The sequence below is a fragment of the Chinchilla lanigera genome, unplaced genomic scaffold (genome assembly GCF_000276665.1).
Source record: "Chinchilla lanigera isolate Chin_1 unplaced genomic scaffold, ChiLan1.0 scaffold00062, whole genome shotgun sequence".
Lineage (NCBI taxonomy): Eukaryota > Metazoa > Chordata > Mammalia > Rodentia > Chinchillidae > Chinchilla > Chinchilla lanigera.
In genome coordinates, this window is record NW_004955463.1 from 5,083,654 (window position 1) to 5,101,536 (window position 17,883).

At 36.9% G+C, this 17,883-nt stretch overlaps 1 protein-coding gene across 1 annotated transcript in view; it reads left to right on the forward strand.

Annotated features, from left to right (window-relative positions):
* The window catches only part of Eri1 (exoribonuclease 1), a gene marked incomplete in the record, with an annotated part of 29,421 nt that overhangs the window by 8,733 nt on the left and 2,805 nt on the right, over positions 1 to 17,883 (forward strand). Inside the window, 3 exon segments of the mRNA XM_013521560.1 lie at positions 4,293 to 4,376; positions 8,521 to 8,630; positions 10,675 to 10,789. Of these exon segments, the coding sequence (XP_013377014.1) occupies positions 4,293 to 4,376; positions 8,521 to 8,630; positions 10,675 to 10,789 (309 nt within the window).

Sequence of the window (17,883 nt, forward strand, 5' to 3'; positions counted from 1 at the left end):
GGATCCTCCATGAAGGTCACGGGGGGAGCAGTCCATAGTGGCTCCTGAAAGGCAGGAAGTGGGTGTGGAATTGCCATTGGAGTGTTCATATTCCAGGGTTCCCATCCTGGTACCCTAGGATCCTCCATGAAGGTTATGGGGGGAGCAGTCCACAGTGGCTCCTCAAAGGCAGGAGGTGGATTTGGAATTGCCATTGGAGTGTTCGTATTCCAGGGTTCCCATCCGGGTACCCGAGGATCCTCCATGAAGATCACGGGAGGAGCAGTCTGCAGTGGCTCCTCAAAGGGAGTGGGCATGCCACCATACTGGGACTGGTGCTCCGGAGGTAGAACAACAGCATTTTCCCAGGAAGGATTTGAGACAGCATTGTCATCCTGTCTATATCCCAAGATCCTGTGCAAGGCCTCTCCATAAGGACATGGCAAGGGCTCACTCCTTGGTTTCTTATTGGCCTCACAAATAGTCCAGTATAAATCCTGGAGACTTACCAGCAAGTGTAAACACTTTTTCCAATTCTTCCTTATGCCTCTGTGACCGAGACGCTGGGCAATTGCTTTTGACAATAAGTAATTTTTCTTCACTGGTAAGTACATTTTATGTTCAAGAATTTCCCATTCTTCAAGGAAGTTTTGGATTTCCTGGTCATTCCATGGTTGAATGAACTGGCTTGAAAACTTTCCTGGTTCTTGGTTTTCTTTTTTCTTCTTTGGTTCTTGGGTGTTTTGGGGAATTTCGTTCGAAGTTTCTGATACTTTCTCCATTTTTATTCCTGAATTTCCTCCTGGGAGTCTTCACTAAAGCCACAGGATCTGTACCTAGGAGAATCAGGAGAGTCAGGAGATGTCCCTGTGTAGAGATACGTTTGGTCCTCTCTGCTTCCCACAGTTTCTCCAAAGTCTCTCTTAGTTATATTCTTGATCAGCCTATTTCTGTAGTTTTCTTATCCAGAGCAGATTAAAGATCATTAAATTAAGAGGAAAGTGGCACTATGAAGACATATAATGTATAACTCTTCAATTTTCACTTATTCAAGGACATTGCCTTAGCAGTTCTCCCCTCATTTAGACTATGATTTACTTCTTTCCACTATGTTATTCTCATAACATGCAAACATACTATTTTTTTTCCTCCTACCCTTTTTATTTTTTGTGTGGGATTAAGCCCAGGGGGCACTGAGCTATATCCTCAGCCCTTTTTAAATGTTTTAAATTTTGGGACAAGGCGTCACTAAGTTGTCCAGGCTACCCTTGAGTTTGTGATCCTCCTGAGTAGCTGGGATTATGTGTATAATTCTAATCTCTATAACTGCTCAGTTCAGACTTTGTAGTCACCCTTGATTCCTGTCTCTTTCACATTGCACTTCCAGCCCATTAATGGTTGTAGTTTGCATCTGCATCCAGATAAATGCAGAGTCCAGTCACTTCTCTGCTGTGACTCCACTCCAAGCCCCAATCATTTCTTGTCTGATTTACTACATTTGCCATCTAATAGGTCTGTATGTTTCTGTCCTGGAAACCTTACCCACTTTTGACATAGTGTTCTAAGTAATCATTTAAAAATACGAGTGATGCCAACATGTTGGCAAACACCTGTAATCCCAGCAATTGGAAGGCTGAGGCAGGAGGATCATCCTAAGTTTAAGACCAGCCTGGGCTCCATAGTGAGTTCAAGGCCAGCCTAGACTATATAACAAGACTCTGTCTCAAAGCAAATGGCAACAAAACATGTGAAGCCCAGTGTGATGGTACATACCTGTAATCCCAGCACTCTGGAAGACCAAAGCAGGATTGCAAGTTCAAGCTCAGCCTGCACAATTTAGCAAGACCCTGTGTCACAAAACAAAAAATAAAAAGAGCTGAGGAAGTAGCACAAAGCAGAGCTCCTGGGTTTTAAAAAAAAAGTGAGATAGTTTTGTTCTTCTTTCTTCAAAATGCCACACTTGCTCCTACCTCTTATTTCTCAATGCTTTAGCTCTTGTTCTTTTAACCCAGAGTACTGCTGGGTGATTCCCTCATACCCAGTCTTTCCTAAAATCTCTCTTCTAAATAAAGCCTGTCTGCTTCTCCTACTTAAAGGGAAGCTTATAAACACTCATGTAGCCTATGTTTCCTTCTTACATGCTTTACTTTTCTTTAAGTAATTAAATATTTGGTTAATAAAGGCAAATTCTCTAACGATTTATTAAAAGTATTAAAAAGTAAATGAAATTAATGGGTCTGGGGTATAACTCAGTGGTAGAGCACTTGCCTAGCATATGCAAGAAAACCTGGGTTCAGTCCTTAAGAGCTAAAAAAAATTGATTAATACTTGTTATACTGTATTTAATACTACCTGATTATAATGGTAAGAGTTGTAACAATTTTGAAAATTTTTTATTTAAAATTATAGAACACAATATTTATATTTAAAAAGACTGTAGAATTCATTGGTTTATGATATTCAACTAAGTGGAATTCTTTCTGTGTTATATGTGTGGTAAGTAAAAAGCATCTAACTTTTGAGAATAATGTTCTTTCCTGTTTTTTACTTTTATTCTTTCACAGTTTTCCTCCTCCATCACTAGGGCCTGAACCCAGGACCTTTGCACTGAATTATATCCCTACTCTAAAAAATTTTTAGTTTAAGATAAGGTCTCACTAAATGGCTTAGTTGTCCACATTGAGCTTGTGATGTTCTTGTCTCAGCCTCCCACGGTGCTGGAATCACAAATATGCCACACCCCACCTCTTTTATAATTCTTAATCATTTATAGTTCACCTCCTTAGTATATTGGTGTGTAGCAAGAATTAATTTGTAGGAAGCATGAACATTTTTCTCAGTGTTTAAATCTACCCCAAAATATATTTTTTTCTTCATATCTAACTAGGAATAATAGTTGCTGTTTTAAAATCTTTATGCTTTGAAATTGTCCTTAATTTTGCCTGACATGCTGGTGTCTACCCAGCATTTGGGAGGCTGAGGCAGGAGGATTGCCATGAGTTTGAGGCTGGCCTGGGCTACATGAATTCAAGGACAGTCTGAACTACATAGTGAGGCTTGTCTCAGACAAAAAACAGTCCTTAATTTTAAAAAAGTGACTCAGTGTGTTTTGGTTTGGGGGAGTAACACTGGGCTAGAAGGAGAAGTATTTAGAAATCAGAGCCTAATGACAGTACTGGTATTACTTAGTTCACAGAGTTTTGTGCATAAAACAGAAAAGCTAGCATGGCAGCTTCTGGAAAAGCTTTAAAAATGCTGTACATAGCTGGATGTGGTATGCATGCCCCTGATCCCAGTACTCTGAGAGGCCTGAGGCAGAAGAGAGCCCAGCCTGGGCAGTTTAGCAACTCAGAAAGAACTTGTCTCTAAATACAAAATATTAAAAAGGACTGGGGGTATAGCTCAGTGCAAAGGCCCAGAGTTTTACCCCTAATACCCACCCACCCTCACCTCCACCCACTTACTATATACTAACGATATAGTATTATCCTTAAATTGCTGTATACCATATAACTAAATTTTGGCTATTTAGAATTTAGTTTAATTGAATCTTTATGAAAACGATTATTCAGGAGTAAATGAAAGCAGTAATGTAGAGCTATTATTATAACTGAGTACTGACATTTCTTCATAAGAAATACTTCAAAAACTCTTATATCTTGAAGTACAGCTTGCATGCAGTAGGTTTTATATTAAAACAGTAGAAGCAAAATTATCAATGTTTTGCTTCTAGCAAAATGTTTAAATACTGGTTTGGAGGATTGGTTTCAAATAATTGCTGTATCTTAAATTTATAATTTTTATTGTATGAAAAAATAGATTTTCATAACCAAAGAATGAGAATAACAATAGGTATTACTTTGTGTATTGTTTTCTTCAAAGTAGTTACTCAGTATAAGACATAACCAGAGATTCTTACAAATGAAACAAGTGATTTTTTTTTTTTTTTTTTTAAGTTTTTTTTTTTTTTTTTTTAAGCCAGGCCTGAGTAATTGGGCATTCCTGTAATCCCAGTGCCCTAGGAGGCTGAGGCAGCAGGATTGTATGTTCAAGCCCAGTCCAGGGAACTTAGTGATCTTGCAAGACCTTGTCTAGAAACTAAAAAATAAAGAGAGTTGGAGATCCAGCTCAGTGTGAAGGGCCTGGGTCCCTAGTTCTCCCTACCCGCTAAAAAAGAAATGATTTTTTTTTTTTAATTAAAAAATGACAGGGTTTTGAATACGGAGAATTATCCTTTATCACTCTAGAAAGATCAGCGCCATAACTAAATCTGTCACATAAACTACTTTAAGACTGTTACTCTCTCCTTTTAGGAAGATACATTTCAGCAGTACGTGAGACCAGAGATTAACACACAACTTTCTGATTTCTGCATCAGTCTTACTGGAATTACTCAGGTAATAGCTCTGTTTTCTTTTTGCTAGAGTTTGAAAATAGAATTTAAATTAAGAATTTATATTATAGATAGTTTAAAACGTTATCGCCATGATCAATTTAGTGTGGCATTTTTGTTGTTTGGTAAAGATCTTTCATATTGTAGTAATTAAAAAAAAATAAAACCTGTTACAGTGGTGTGTACCTATAATCCCAGCTATATAGGAGGCTTAGGTGAGAGGATTGATACAGCCTAGGATTTTGAGTATTCTCAAAAAGAAAAACAAAAAGCACATTTTACATCTGGTAACATTTTATTCAGCCTTTCCCTGTAAGGAGTTGTAATGGTACATTTAAAGATTTCATTAGTTAAATGAAACATTAATCTGCAGTACTTCTTATCTCTTTAGATTTCTTACTCCCTCCCTCTCTTCCTCCTTTCTACTCTCCCTCCCTGTCACTTGCTCTTTTCTTCCCTCCCTCACTTCCCACCTTCCTCCTTAGTCTAGATTATCCAGACACTTAGAATCCTGTTCCCGCTTTAGCTTCCTGAATGTTAGGATTGCAAGCATGTGTTGCTATATCTGGCTACATCCTGACTATATATAATTTTATCTTCATTATTTTTGGGCTCTGTTTTTTCGTTGTATTCTAACATGTAGGTCTTTTGTTTATTTATTTCCTTCATTTACTCATTTAGTCCACACATATTTAAGTGCCTGCTATAATATACCAAGGAACTAGGGATTCAGAGGCAGTCAAGTCAGCCTTTATCCTCAGCTTCCTTACAGTCTGTAAGTGAGGAGAGCAGACAAAATAAGCCAGTGGTCACAGTATCAGAAAAGTGACAAGTCTGTTTCTTCATGGTATTCTGGGGTTCTGTCAAAAAGGTTGTCTTAGCCACTTTTCTCAGTGCTGGCCAAAATATTCTAAGCCCCCAACTAAAAAGAAGAGAGGTTTATTCTGACTTACAGTTTGTAGAAGTTTCACTAGTGAGCTGGCTCCAAGGTAAAATGGTGTGCTGGAAGGACCTCAGTGGAGGAAAGCTGTTTACCTTACAGCATCCAGGAAGCAGTGTGAAGGCTGGAGCTGAAAAGGAAGATATATACCCTTCCAGGCCACACCCAATGACCCACCTCTTCTGACCAGACCCTACTTCCTACTAGCAAGTCAGCTATGAGCCCCTATAATCCAGGCACCTTCCAAAAGCTCTGCCTATGAGTGCATGTGACTGTTGGGGAACATCTAGATATAAACCATAATATTTTGCACCTAGCCTCCAAAAGACTGATGTGTGCCTACTTATGCAAAATGTATTTAGTCCAAGTCTAAGAGTTGCCAAAATCCTAATAATCCCAGCATTGCTGAAAAGTCCAAGTTCAAAGTCTCCTCTGAGACTTAAGGCAAACTCTTATCTTTGAGCCTTTGTATTAAAAAAAAAAAAAAAAAAGTTAAAACTATCTATATATGATGGCAGGGTGAACATTGTCATTCTGAAAAGGAGGAAGAGGGAGGTAAAAAGGAATGGAACCAAAGCAGAACTGCAGCCCAGCAGGGTAAACATTAAATCCCATAGCCCTGTCCCAACACCTGGGGCAAGATGTAAGATGTGAACTCTAAAGGGCTTGGGTGGCCTGCCCCTACAGCATTGCCAGTGGTTGTAGGCCTCATGGCTACTCTCTTAGGCTGGCTTCGTTCACTCCTTAAGGCTTCCCTCAGACGCTCTTTGTTTCTGGCTTCTCCACTTCTCTAGGGTCTCCACTGCCCTTTTGACTTAACTCTTAACAGCTTCATGCACTGCCTTCTCTGGGACACACTTCCTGGCTTTCTAAGCTTTCTTTTATTTTAAGTTTTCTTTTCAAGACAGGGTCTGTCTGTCTGTATAGTTCAGACTTGGCTTGAACTCTGTGTAGTCTAGGCTGGCCTTGAACTCACAGCCTCAACGAGTGTTGGTATTACAGATTTGTGCCACCATGCCCAACTTGAGGCTTTCTTTTAAAATCTTGATAGAGGCCTACCTAACACTACAACTGTTGCATTACTCATATCTGTAAAATCAGCACTATGTGGATGATGCCAAGTTCTCCTGCCAGTTTGAGCAGTAACAAGCTTTCTTTGTATCATGTCTTCAGAGGTCTGTAAGTGCCCGGATGGTTGAATACTGTGTAATGAATCTGGAGGACAAACTCGCTGGGCTGTGGCACAGTGTGGCATGGTGCTGTAGTGCTTTGTTCTTGAAGTAAAGTTTTTTACTTTTGTCGTTTTGAGCCTTTGAAGAGTAGGGCTTTGTTGGTTCCTCACATACTTTCAAAGCATTTTTCCTATTATCCTGATCCACAGTACTTGGCTTCTTTTTAATGTTAATCCTTTCAGCAACCAAGCTCTTCTCTGTTCCATTTTTGCAGGCACTTTCTTTCTGGCAAGACTGAAAATTTTTAAAATGGGCCTTTTTGCTGTGAGTTTCAGGGTAAACCTCACTAAGCCCCCTAAAATATCCACCTTACCTCTCAATGTTGGGCTGCCTTAGAGTTTCCTGATCCAGACTAGTCTGCTGTCCTTAATCTTAGTTTCCTACATGGCAAAAATGTGGACAAATTTTCTACCAGAGTGTAATATACATGGTCTGGAGTCCCATTGTCAGTGAAGTCCTCCTGAGCCTGGTCTTTACTATCTGCATTTTTTTCAGTACTCTGATCTTCTGAGCTGTGACCAGTTTCACACGTCAAGCTCAGTTTATAGCATTCTAGGGCTCCTTCTCTACCTGGCATCTCCAAACCTTTCCAAACTTCTCCCATGAACCAGTTCCAGATGTTTCTGAGCCATATAGTGAGGTAGAGTCAGAGCAGTAACCCCACTTGTGGCACCAAAATCTGTCTTAGTCACTTCTCTTGTTGCTGAGATAAAATTCCTAGCACCTGAAACTGAAAAGGAGAAATTATTTATAATTTGTAGAAGTTTCAGTCCCTACTTTCTGGCTCCAAGACAGAAGGGCATGGTGGGTGGGTTTGGGCAGAGGATCACTTTACCTCATGGCACCCAGGAAGCAGAGAGTGGGTAAAGAGTGGAGTCGAGAAAGAAATACCCTTCCACACCACATCCTCAGTGACCACATCTCCTTGCTAGACCTTACCGCCTAATAGTCAGTTATAATTCCCCATAATCCAATTTCTTTCCAAAAACCCTGCCTATGAGCACATGAGGTTTCTGAGACATCTAATATAAACCAGAACAATTTCAGTATGTGACAGAGCTATTGTGGGATAGACTTCATTGTATTAGTTAACTTGACCTGAGTTATGATAGGTAAATAGGCAAGAAAGAAATGATGGGCGTTTCAGGTATAGAATGGCAGAACTACTGTAGCTTAGGATGGCCCAGTTGTGTGTGAGTTAGTGAGAAAATGGTTGAGGTAGGCAGAGACAAGCCAGAACAGAGGGTCTTACGTATTCTTTTATTGTGAAAGCCTGGGAAAGTGGAAGACATTAAGAACGTGGGTGATTGATAGGTCAGATTTACTTTTTTAGGCAACCTACTCTGGCAGCATGGTGTGGAAAGGCACAAAACTTGAGGTGGGAAGACTACTTGCTTGAGCAGCTATGGTTTTCAGTTGATAAGAGATTTCCTTTTTCAGTATTGTAAAGAGTCAGTAAGCCACTAGCCACTATGTTGAGGCCTTCTAAAAAGTGAGACACTGAGGGCTAAGCCTGGTGGTTCACACCTGTAATCCCAGCACTTGGAAGGTTGGGGCAGGAGGATTGCTGCAAATTCAAGGCCAGTCTGGACTACATAGTAAGTTTAAGGCCAGCCTAAACTACATATTGATACCCTGTCTCAAAAAACAAAGAGAGCCACTGATGATGGTCTTAAGATTTTAAAATTTTTATTTTGAAGTAGGGTCCCAATAAGTGGTCAAGTTGCTGAAGCTGTTCTCAAATTTTCGATCCTCCTGCCTCAGCCTCCTAGGATTACAGGCATGCACCATCACACGTAACAATAAACAATTTTTAAGTGTCTTAAATGAAATTTTAGGTGGTAGATGGATTGAAGTCTGGCAGATTATTAAGAGTTTTCATGTTGTCCATTTCCCTCCAGTTTATGTCTGGGTGTCTTGTAGGACTACAAGGAGTTACCCTGATTTTCATATCTTTTGTTTTTGTTTACACTTAGGATCAGGTAGACAGAGCTGATGTTTTCCCTCAGGTACTGAAAAAAGTAATTGACTGGATGAAATTGAAGGAGTTAGGAACAAAATATAAATATTGCATATTAACGGATGGGTAAGTATTTAGGAAAATTATCTTTTTAAAATCTACTTTATCAAGATTCCCTAGTTCATTTAACTTTTAGAGTAATCACAGAAGTATTATTTATTAAAGATTTTGTAGTCACCCACTAGAGATAGTATTTTTCCTTTTATATTCCTTTTTCTACTTAACTTTTGAAACCTAGAGATGAGAGAGAACAATAGTAACAGTCTAGTGCAAGACATAAGGACTGGAAAGATAAATATTAACATTTGAAAATAAAATGACTTTCCTATTTTTAATCATGAAATTTGCTTGCTCACTAAAGGCTTCAGCTTAGCATTTAAGGTTCTGTCATCTCACCTGCCATTATTTCTTTCTACTATAGTAGCCTAATCCACCTGCCATTATTTCTTTCTACTATAGTAGTCAGGCTGCCCAGGAATAGACATGATTTATGCTTCCTGTGTGTACTTCAGGCTTTCCAGTCCACTGAGGGACTTAGTTTCTTACTGCTTATCATCAAAGCCCTCCTGGATTTTACCCTGATACTACAACTACATTGATTTTTTTTTTTCTTAAAGTCTTATAGATAGCCTTTATGATAGGTACAGTTGTAACTTTTCTGATAGCGTTATGTATGTAAGCTTAATTTTTGCAAAGAAATTGAAAATCCTGTCAGACTAGAGGACTTATACTACCTGATAGTCTTCCATAAATGAAAAACTTAAGTATATCAGAAAGATTAAAATAGGGACTACAGGCATTGTACCAGAACATCTCCTGTATCATATGCCATCAAGGTTGAAGAAGAAAACCTGAACAGCTTCTGGTTTGGACTGTGGACAGTTTGTACTCTAAAGCTGAGATATTGCTAACAGAGTGGATTTTATATCCACATACAAGAGGAGGAGGGAACATTGACTTCAGTCATATCATAATTTGGAAAACTTCTAAAATGGATCTTTTTAGAAGTCTGTTGCTGATTTTCAACCTGTGTATGCAATGTTCCTGCTAACATTGACAGATATTTTTGTCATAACACAATATATGCAGGTGTAAAAATCCTCATACTCTAGGACAGGTTCAAAACCTATGTGACTTTGTAAGTAGAACACTAAAAAAAAAATGATCTTTCTGGATATAATTTGGACAGTTCAGGCAAGCAGCTTATAGTAGGTGGAGTTTGTTTCAGGATATTAAAAATGCTCATGAACAGTAGGCTCCTAGGAGCAGATGTCATTTATTGGTTTGTTTGTTTACTTATTTTTACTGGAGATTGAACTCAAAGCTGTTCTATTGACCTGTATCCCCAGCCCTTTTATTTTTTCTGTTGAGACAGGGTCTTGCTAAGGGGCTAAATTGCTCAGGTAAGGACTCGAATTTTCAGTCCTCCTACCTTATCCTACCAGAATGCTGGTATGGTAGGTGTGCACCACTGTGCCCAGTTTAATTTTCTTAAAGCACAGTTGAAATTATTCCTGTTGTCAAAATAAGCAGCAGAGTTGAGGGTTTTATTTTTTGCTGAAGATTATAGTTTCTGCTGCTGTTCTGATTCCTTTTGCCTAGGAACAACCACCCATGAACCAGCACAGTTTCCACATTGCACAGTGTGGGCCTTTTTGACTGTACAAAGTTGATTTGTATTGTAGAAATATGTGCTGTAGCTGAACAGGTCATATTTTAAGTTTTTAACTTTTTTCTCTTAAGTTTTAAAGATAATTTTGTTTGTGGCATTTCTTGTAGTTGAAAGTATACCCTTAAGAAACTTGCTGGTACAGTAGCACTGCCTATGTAATAACCTAACAGTTACTTGACAAAGTACTCAGCAGGATGGAAGTCTGCCCACATATCAGAACTGTGAAAACACAAAGGATTAATATGTCCAATTTCCTTTCTTTTTCTTTTTTAGAGTTTATTTTTGATGTGGCATTTTGTAGGAAGTAAGGTTAATTTTCTAAGTTTATTATGTGTATATGAGAAGGTTGACATGGAAAACCACTGACTTAAAACACTTATTTGTAAGAATAATACAGCATTTATTTTGGCCATCTTTTTTCTTTTTTTCATTTCTAAGTTCATGGGATATGAGTAAGTTCTTGAATGTTCAGTGCCAGCTCAGCAGACTCAAATATCCTTCTTTTGCTAAAAAGTGGATCAATATTCGAAAGTCATACGGAAACTTCTACAAGGTAAAATTTCTATATTTAATGGTTATGCTCTTGATAAGTTTGCTGTATTTTGCATGTACATTAAATTGTGATTTTTCTGATTTTTTTTCCACAGGAAAAGGCCATATAATTATTAATCTTATTTTCTTTGGTACTGGGAATTGAACTCAGGACCTTGTACTTGCGAGTCAGGCACTTATGCCACTGAGCTATATCCCTGGCTCAGTCTTACTTTCAAATTAAAAGGATAAGCCTTTTTTTCCTTAACCTATTAACTTTTTAAATAAATTAAAAAATATATACATATATACACACATATACCCATACATACATACATACACATATATACATATTTATATATAGATAAACATGTGTGCCAGAAATTTAGATTGTGAAGTACATGTCTTTATGTGTCTATTGCTTGTGGACCTAATGCTGATTTAATTTTATTTACATCAAAGTTAATACATATTTTTTTTGTTTTATTTTTTAAGGTAAGGTTTTACTCTGTCGCTCAGGCTGAGCTTGAACTCACTGTGTAGCCCAGGCTGGCCTTTAACTTGTAGTGACCTCCTGTTATAGCCTCCTGAGTTCTAGGATTACAGGAGTGTGCCACCATGCCTAGCCCAATACATTCATGTAATGTATATTTAAAAAGTAATGCTGCAAGGCTTATAACAAATGGGGAAATTTGTCAGCCTTCACCAGAACCAGTCCCTGCTTTTCTGAGGCAGATACTTTTCAACTTTTTCAAAAGCTTTTTCTTTACATACTGACCTTTATATTTCTAATTTGCATATTTATACTATTCTTGAATGTTTAGTTTAAAATATCTGTTGAATTCTTAGAGTGAAAAGTCAAGGTTTAGTTCTTAATTTCCAGTTCCTACATATCCTTCCCCACCCTGAACCTTGCAAATGTAGTCATGTTACCTTTATAGTCAAATCATTATTCTATGTTTCCATTATTCCATGGCCATGACTTGGAGAGCACAGTATTTGCAGTTTTTCTCTAGATTTAATACTTAACTCCTTTAGCTGTTTACTTACCGTATTACTCAAACTGACTCACTGGTCAGTACTCAAAATACAGTCTGTGGGTTTTTTCTTTAATCCTGTTCTCAACATTTGTTCTTCAGCCTTTTTCTATATCATCCTAGGACATTTCCTTTGCCTTTTTATCATGTGTTGGATTTTCTGTCATCTTCCTTCTCCCTTTACAGCTTCATTTTGGTGAAGCATATCATTAAAAAGTACTTTCATGAGAAAAAGTACTTTTCCTCAAAAACATTTTTTTGTTTTTTAACATTTTCTCAAAACAGAAATAAACATATAGAAGAGTAGAGTTTTAAAAAGTGAATAACACCCTTGTAACTTCTATCACTTAGCCTCTTTTCATTCTTCTGGAGCTTCATACTTTCATAGTAATCATTTTCTTGCTTTCCCTTACAGTTAATATTTATATGTATATCATACCATATAGTTCGATTATAATTATAATACATTACACCAGCAGTGTTATTTATTTTGCTATTTTCCTTATTCTCCTTCAGAACCATCCAGGTTGTATATACAGCTGCAGTTCATTCACTTTATTGCTCTGTAGAATTCCATTGTGTGAATATACTCATTTGTTTATCTGCTCTACTTTGGCCATTTGGGTTATTTTTAGCTTGGGGCTTTTTTGAACAGTGATGCTATAAATGTTTTTGCTTGTGATTTCTACTGCCTTTGTGTACTCCAGGGCACTTTCTCTAGGGTATAAACCTAGGAATGCAGCTGCTAGGCCATAGGTTAAATGCATCGTTCACATTATTAGATAATGGAAAAATTGTTTTTCAAAGGAATTGTATCCATTTGCACACTTGGCAGTGCATAAGTTTACACAGTTTGTGTCATTGCCAACACCTGATATTATATCAGTAAACATTTTCTTTTGCGATTAGGAAACTTTTATTGGAAGAAGGAGAAGAAGAGGGAGACTAGCTCCAGGAGTTCTAGGAGATTACTGAACGGTGTGGCCCATTGGTAGGCATTTTTAATGTAAATCTGTCGGATACAGAATGCTGTTTCACTGAGACTGTAACTTGCATTTGCCTGTTACTCACGAGGTTGAACCCCTTCTTCCATGCTTACTTGCCGTTCTGACTTGTCTCCTCCCCTCCCTTCCTTTCCTTCTCTTCCTGTTTAAGTCTAGGCCTACTTTTAAAAAATTGGTAGTCTGTTCTTTTTCTTTTTGGTTTATAGATCTTTATTTTACATGCTAGTTCTCTGATCATCTTTGATTTTTTTTTTTTCCTATCTCTTTTTACTCATTTTGTGAGGGTTTTTTTTTTTTTGGACATGCTCTCCCAATATAGTCCAGGTTGGCCTTGAACTCACTCTTTAGCTTGGGCTGTGCCATTTTCTTGCCTCAGGGTCTTGGGTGCTACGTGTGCCCCACCATGCCTGGCTCATTTTATAATTTTGTTTTAAAGTTTTCATTATGGAAACTTCCAGACATATGTAGAAATGGAAAGGCTAATGAATGCTCATAATCTGGTTTCAACAGTTACAAATTCATAGACAGTCTAGTTTGCCTCTATTACCTCTTTTATTATTTTGAATCAGAAAACAAGCATTGTCTATCTGATCTATAAATATTTAATTATCTCCAAAAGATAAGGGCTCTTTTTTGAAAACAAACATATCATTATCACATCTAAACAATTAACAAAAATTTCTTATTCTCCCCTGCTTGTCATAAATGTATTTTATTTTCTTTTCCTTTTTATATGTTGAACTAGTGTCATTATAAGAGTCGCACATTTGTAGTGTTGATATATCTGTTTGCTTTTGTCCTTAGTTTTTTTAATCTACAAATTCCATTTTCATCTCTTTTTTTCCCCTGTAACAATTGGTTTTCTTTTTTTTTTGGTTTTTCTCCGGTACCGGGAACCGAACTCACGACCTTGCGCTTGCCAGGCAGGCGCTTTGCCGCTGAGCTAAATCCCCAGTCTCCTCTTTTTTTTTTTTAGTTACTTGTTTTGTAGTATTTTTACTTACGTGGGTTTTGCTAGTTGTACACTGCAGTGTCATTTTAAACTATCTAAACCTGTACTAAAATTTCTTGCTTAGTCACCTTTAGATTTTGTGCTACAAGTTCCAGATGATAGTGCATTCTCATATTAGGGCATATTTTCTCAAACCTTTAATTTAGAAGAATAATTTGTGTATTTTAAGGCTTCTTAATTATATCTAAAATAATTTTCAGATCTGCATATAAATATCTACAGTGCATCCTCAGACATGGTGGTGCATGCCTTTATTCCCAGTACTCTGAGAGGTTTAGGTGGGAGAATCTCAGTTTGAGCCTAATTTGGGCAAGTTAGTGACTTCACGAGACCCTGTCTCAAAAAATAAATAAGGCTGGGGATTGTAGCTCAATGTAAAGACCTTGGGTTTAGTTCTTGAGTGTAAGAACAAAAACAAAACTATAGCTCACAGTACATTTATTTAATTATAAAGTTATAGATATAATGCAGTAAATTCCCAGGACACTATTAATAGAGGAAATTTTGGTCAGTATTAACCTACTCTTGTGTGTGCGGTTTTCCACTCTTTCTGTGGTAACCATAATGTCAGTTACTGTTGTGTAGAAGAAGCTTGCATTTTTCTTTATAAAAAACTTCCTTCTTTTGTTTGCCTTATCCATGAAAACCTAAAAGTTCTGTCACAAATTTCTACTATATATGATGCTAACTAACAAGATGGTCAGTAATACAGTCTGCATAAGACTTTAAATGTTCTTGCCCTGTTGTTTTTTTTTTTTTTAAGTGAAAAACTAGTTTTCTCTCAGCCTTTCTGGGGATAGAGGACAGAAATGGGTAATTAAACTTGAGATTGATCTCTTTCCTTTTCATAAATTTAAAGGAAGTTATAAGGCAAACAAAATACATTTCTGGAAGTAACTCACTTGAAATGAGATTTCATTTTTTCTGAAAGTGGCTAAAGCAAAGTGAGTAAAAATACATCCTAATAATTTACGCAAGATTTTGGAGAAAACTCCAACTACTTTTTTGTATAGCATGTGAAACAAATGTGATTAGTAACATTTAAAAAATTATATAGACGTATTTATTTCTTTTATAGACTTATAATTAAAATGCTACTTTTGAAGTAAAAGTATATGATCAAACATATTTCTTTAACTGAAGTATTTGCTTGTATTTGTTTTTTTTCTTTCAACACAAACTTCCTGTTCTAGATTGAATTTAAGGTAATCTAACGTGAATTTCATTTTTCACAGAAATTAAACACTTCCTGCCCTTACTCTGCATGTTAGCTAACAAAAAAAGACTTTGCTTATATGTGCAGAAAGTTGCGAAATGCTGTGAAAAGTTCACTGCTTTCCTTAAGTGTCAGGATACCCTTGTAAAAGTCTATAGATTTCTGGAGGCAGTGCATGAAGTTTCATATCCAAAGCTCTTTTCTCAGAGGCAGATTTGTAGGCTAAGCAGAAGATTCAGAGAAAAGATCTGTCACCATGTCATACTCTGGTTTTGAAAGGGAAGAAAAATAATTTTCTCCTGTAGTGTTTTCAGATTGTTTTGAGTAAGGCTTCTTTTTCCTATGAAGCCCAAGCAAAAACGTGAGCATTTTGGTTTTTTTGGTACTGGGAATCAAACTCACACCTTGTGCTTTCCAGGCAGGCACTGTGCCATTGAACTATATTCTCCAACCCTAATGTGAGCATTTTAAAGTTTCCTGTTGCTGCATATATTATTTCCAAAGATTTTGTTTTCTTTGAAATACAAGAATTTCATTGTATTTTTAAGAAATTTTTGTTTAAAAAATGCTTAAACATTGAAAAAATGTTTGCAGTACATAATGATTACATTCACTGTAGGGGATTGGTACATGTGCATAACACATTGCAGTTCCTTTGTTTTTCCCCTCCGAAATTCAAGAATCTTATCACGTGAAGTCAGACCTTTTTCTTCAGGGTCTTTTTGGGACTTGTTCATCTGGTTTGTGATGAAAATGTCTGCTGAGTAGGCTGGGTCTTGAAGCTCTTCCTCATAGCACTCTGCAAATTCTAGCCTCCTCTTTTCCTGATGTTCACTTTTCATCTCAGTCCCCTTATTGAAAACTGTCAATATCTGTTTTCTGACCTCTGTTTTTCCACTTGAAATCATATTCTTACATGCCTTTGAGTCCATGGAAAAAATAATTTTAGGACTACCAATAGAGAAGTTTTCTGTTTGCATGTGTTCTGTTTTGTTCTTTTTTCTTTTTCATTCATTTATTTCTTTGAGGATGAAATGTTTCTTATCAAGTAGATCTGTAAACACATTCTGTATGTGGTGTGCTAGCTAGATATCTTCTGGCATCAGTATTGCGTATTTGGCCTGGATAGTACACAGGATGTGGTCTTGACAGTGTAGACTTCAGTCCTGTAAAGTATCACTATTCTCTGGAAGTATATGCAGATCTCTTTTGAAGATCTGAGTAATTTCTCATAACACGTGCTGGAAAAGGAATGTGCAAATCACAAGTTTAGTGAGCTTCTGATAATGTCTACTTTCACAGCATGCCACAGTATCAGGCCTGTAATGATGAACTTTCTTCACCTCTCTGGTAGAGGGTATACTTTTGTGAATGGTTTTTATAGCCCATTGCTTCCAAGGTGTTTTGTCACTGGTTGGTTTGTGGGAAGCCCACTTTATACAAGCCATGGTATAGAGACTCACTTATTCATCCCCCCTCTTCTTTGGGTGGAGCTTAGTCAGTTTTAATCAGGTTAGTTTGTTGTTGTTACTAAGTTGTAGGAGTTCTTTAATATAGGTGTTACTTCCTTATTAGATTTGTTACTTGCAAATATTTTCTTCCATAGGTTGCCATTTTACCCTATTGATAATGTCTTTTGATGGATAAAAGTTTTAAATTTTTGATGAACTTTGATTAACTTTTTCGTTTCCTATGTTATATCCAAGAAATCATTGTCAAATCCAATGTCATGAAGGTTTTCCTTGTTTTTTTCTAAGATTTTAGACCTTAAATTTAGCTGTGATCCCTTTTGAGTTAATTTTTGTTTGGTATAGGGTAATGTTCAATTCATTCTTTTTCATGCAGATCACTATTTTTCCCAACATTGTGTATTGACAAGACTGCTTTCTGGAGTGGTCTTGGCACTCTCGCTGAAAACCATATATATGAGGGTTTAATTTTGGATCCTTTTCTGTCCTGTTAGCCTGTATGTCTATCTTTATGCCAGTACCATACCATTTTGATCACCATAGTTCTATAATGTTATGAACTTAGGATGTGTGAGACCTCCAACCTTCTGTTCTATCAAAATTGGTTTAGCTATTTGGGGTCCCTTGTAAGCAAATGAAATATTCAAATGGAATTTTCTGTTTCTGCAAAAAATGTTTGGGATTTCTGCAGTAAATCTAAATCACTGGATAGTATTTATATCCAAGTCTTGAGATCCATGAGCATTGGGTGTTTTCCCATTCATTGATGGCTTTTTAAATTTTTCAGCACCATTTCCTTGTTTTCAGTATACAAGTCTCTAGTCTTGTTAGTTAAGTTTATTCTTAAATACTTTCTTCTTTTTGTTATTTAAAATAGAATTTGAAAAGAATTTGCACTTTGCATTGTTCACTGTTAGTGTTTAGTAATACAGTTGACTTTTGTGTGTTGATTTTCCAACTTTGCTTTATTTATTTATTTATTAGTTCAACCTTTTTTTTTTTTTTGAAACTGGGGATTGAATCCAGGGCCTTTTCACTGACCTACATCTTGAGCCTTGAATTTTTTATTTTGAGACAGAGTCTTGCTAAGTTGTCCAAGTTGGGCTCAAACTTGCAGTGCTTCTGCTTTAATCTCCCAGATTGCTAGCATTATAGGCATGAACCATCATGTCTGGCTCTCACGAGAGTGTGTGTGTGTGTGTGTGTGTGTGTGTGTATGTGTGTATGTGTGTGATCTTCAGGATTTTTTGTGTAAGAGAACATGTCACCTGTGAATAGAGGTAATTTTACTTTGCTCTTTTTGTGTGCTTTTTTCTTGCCTACTTACTCTGGGTAGAACTTGCAATATTGTGCTGAATAGAGGAGATGAACATGGATA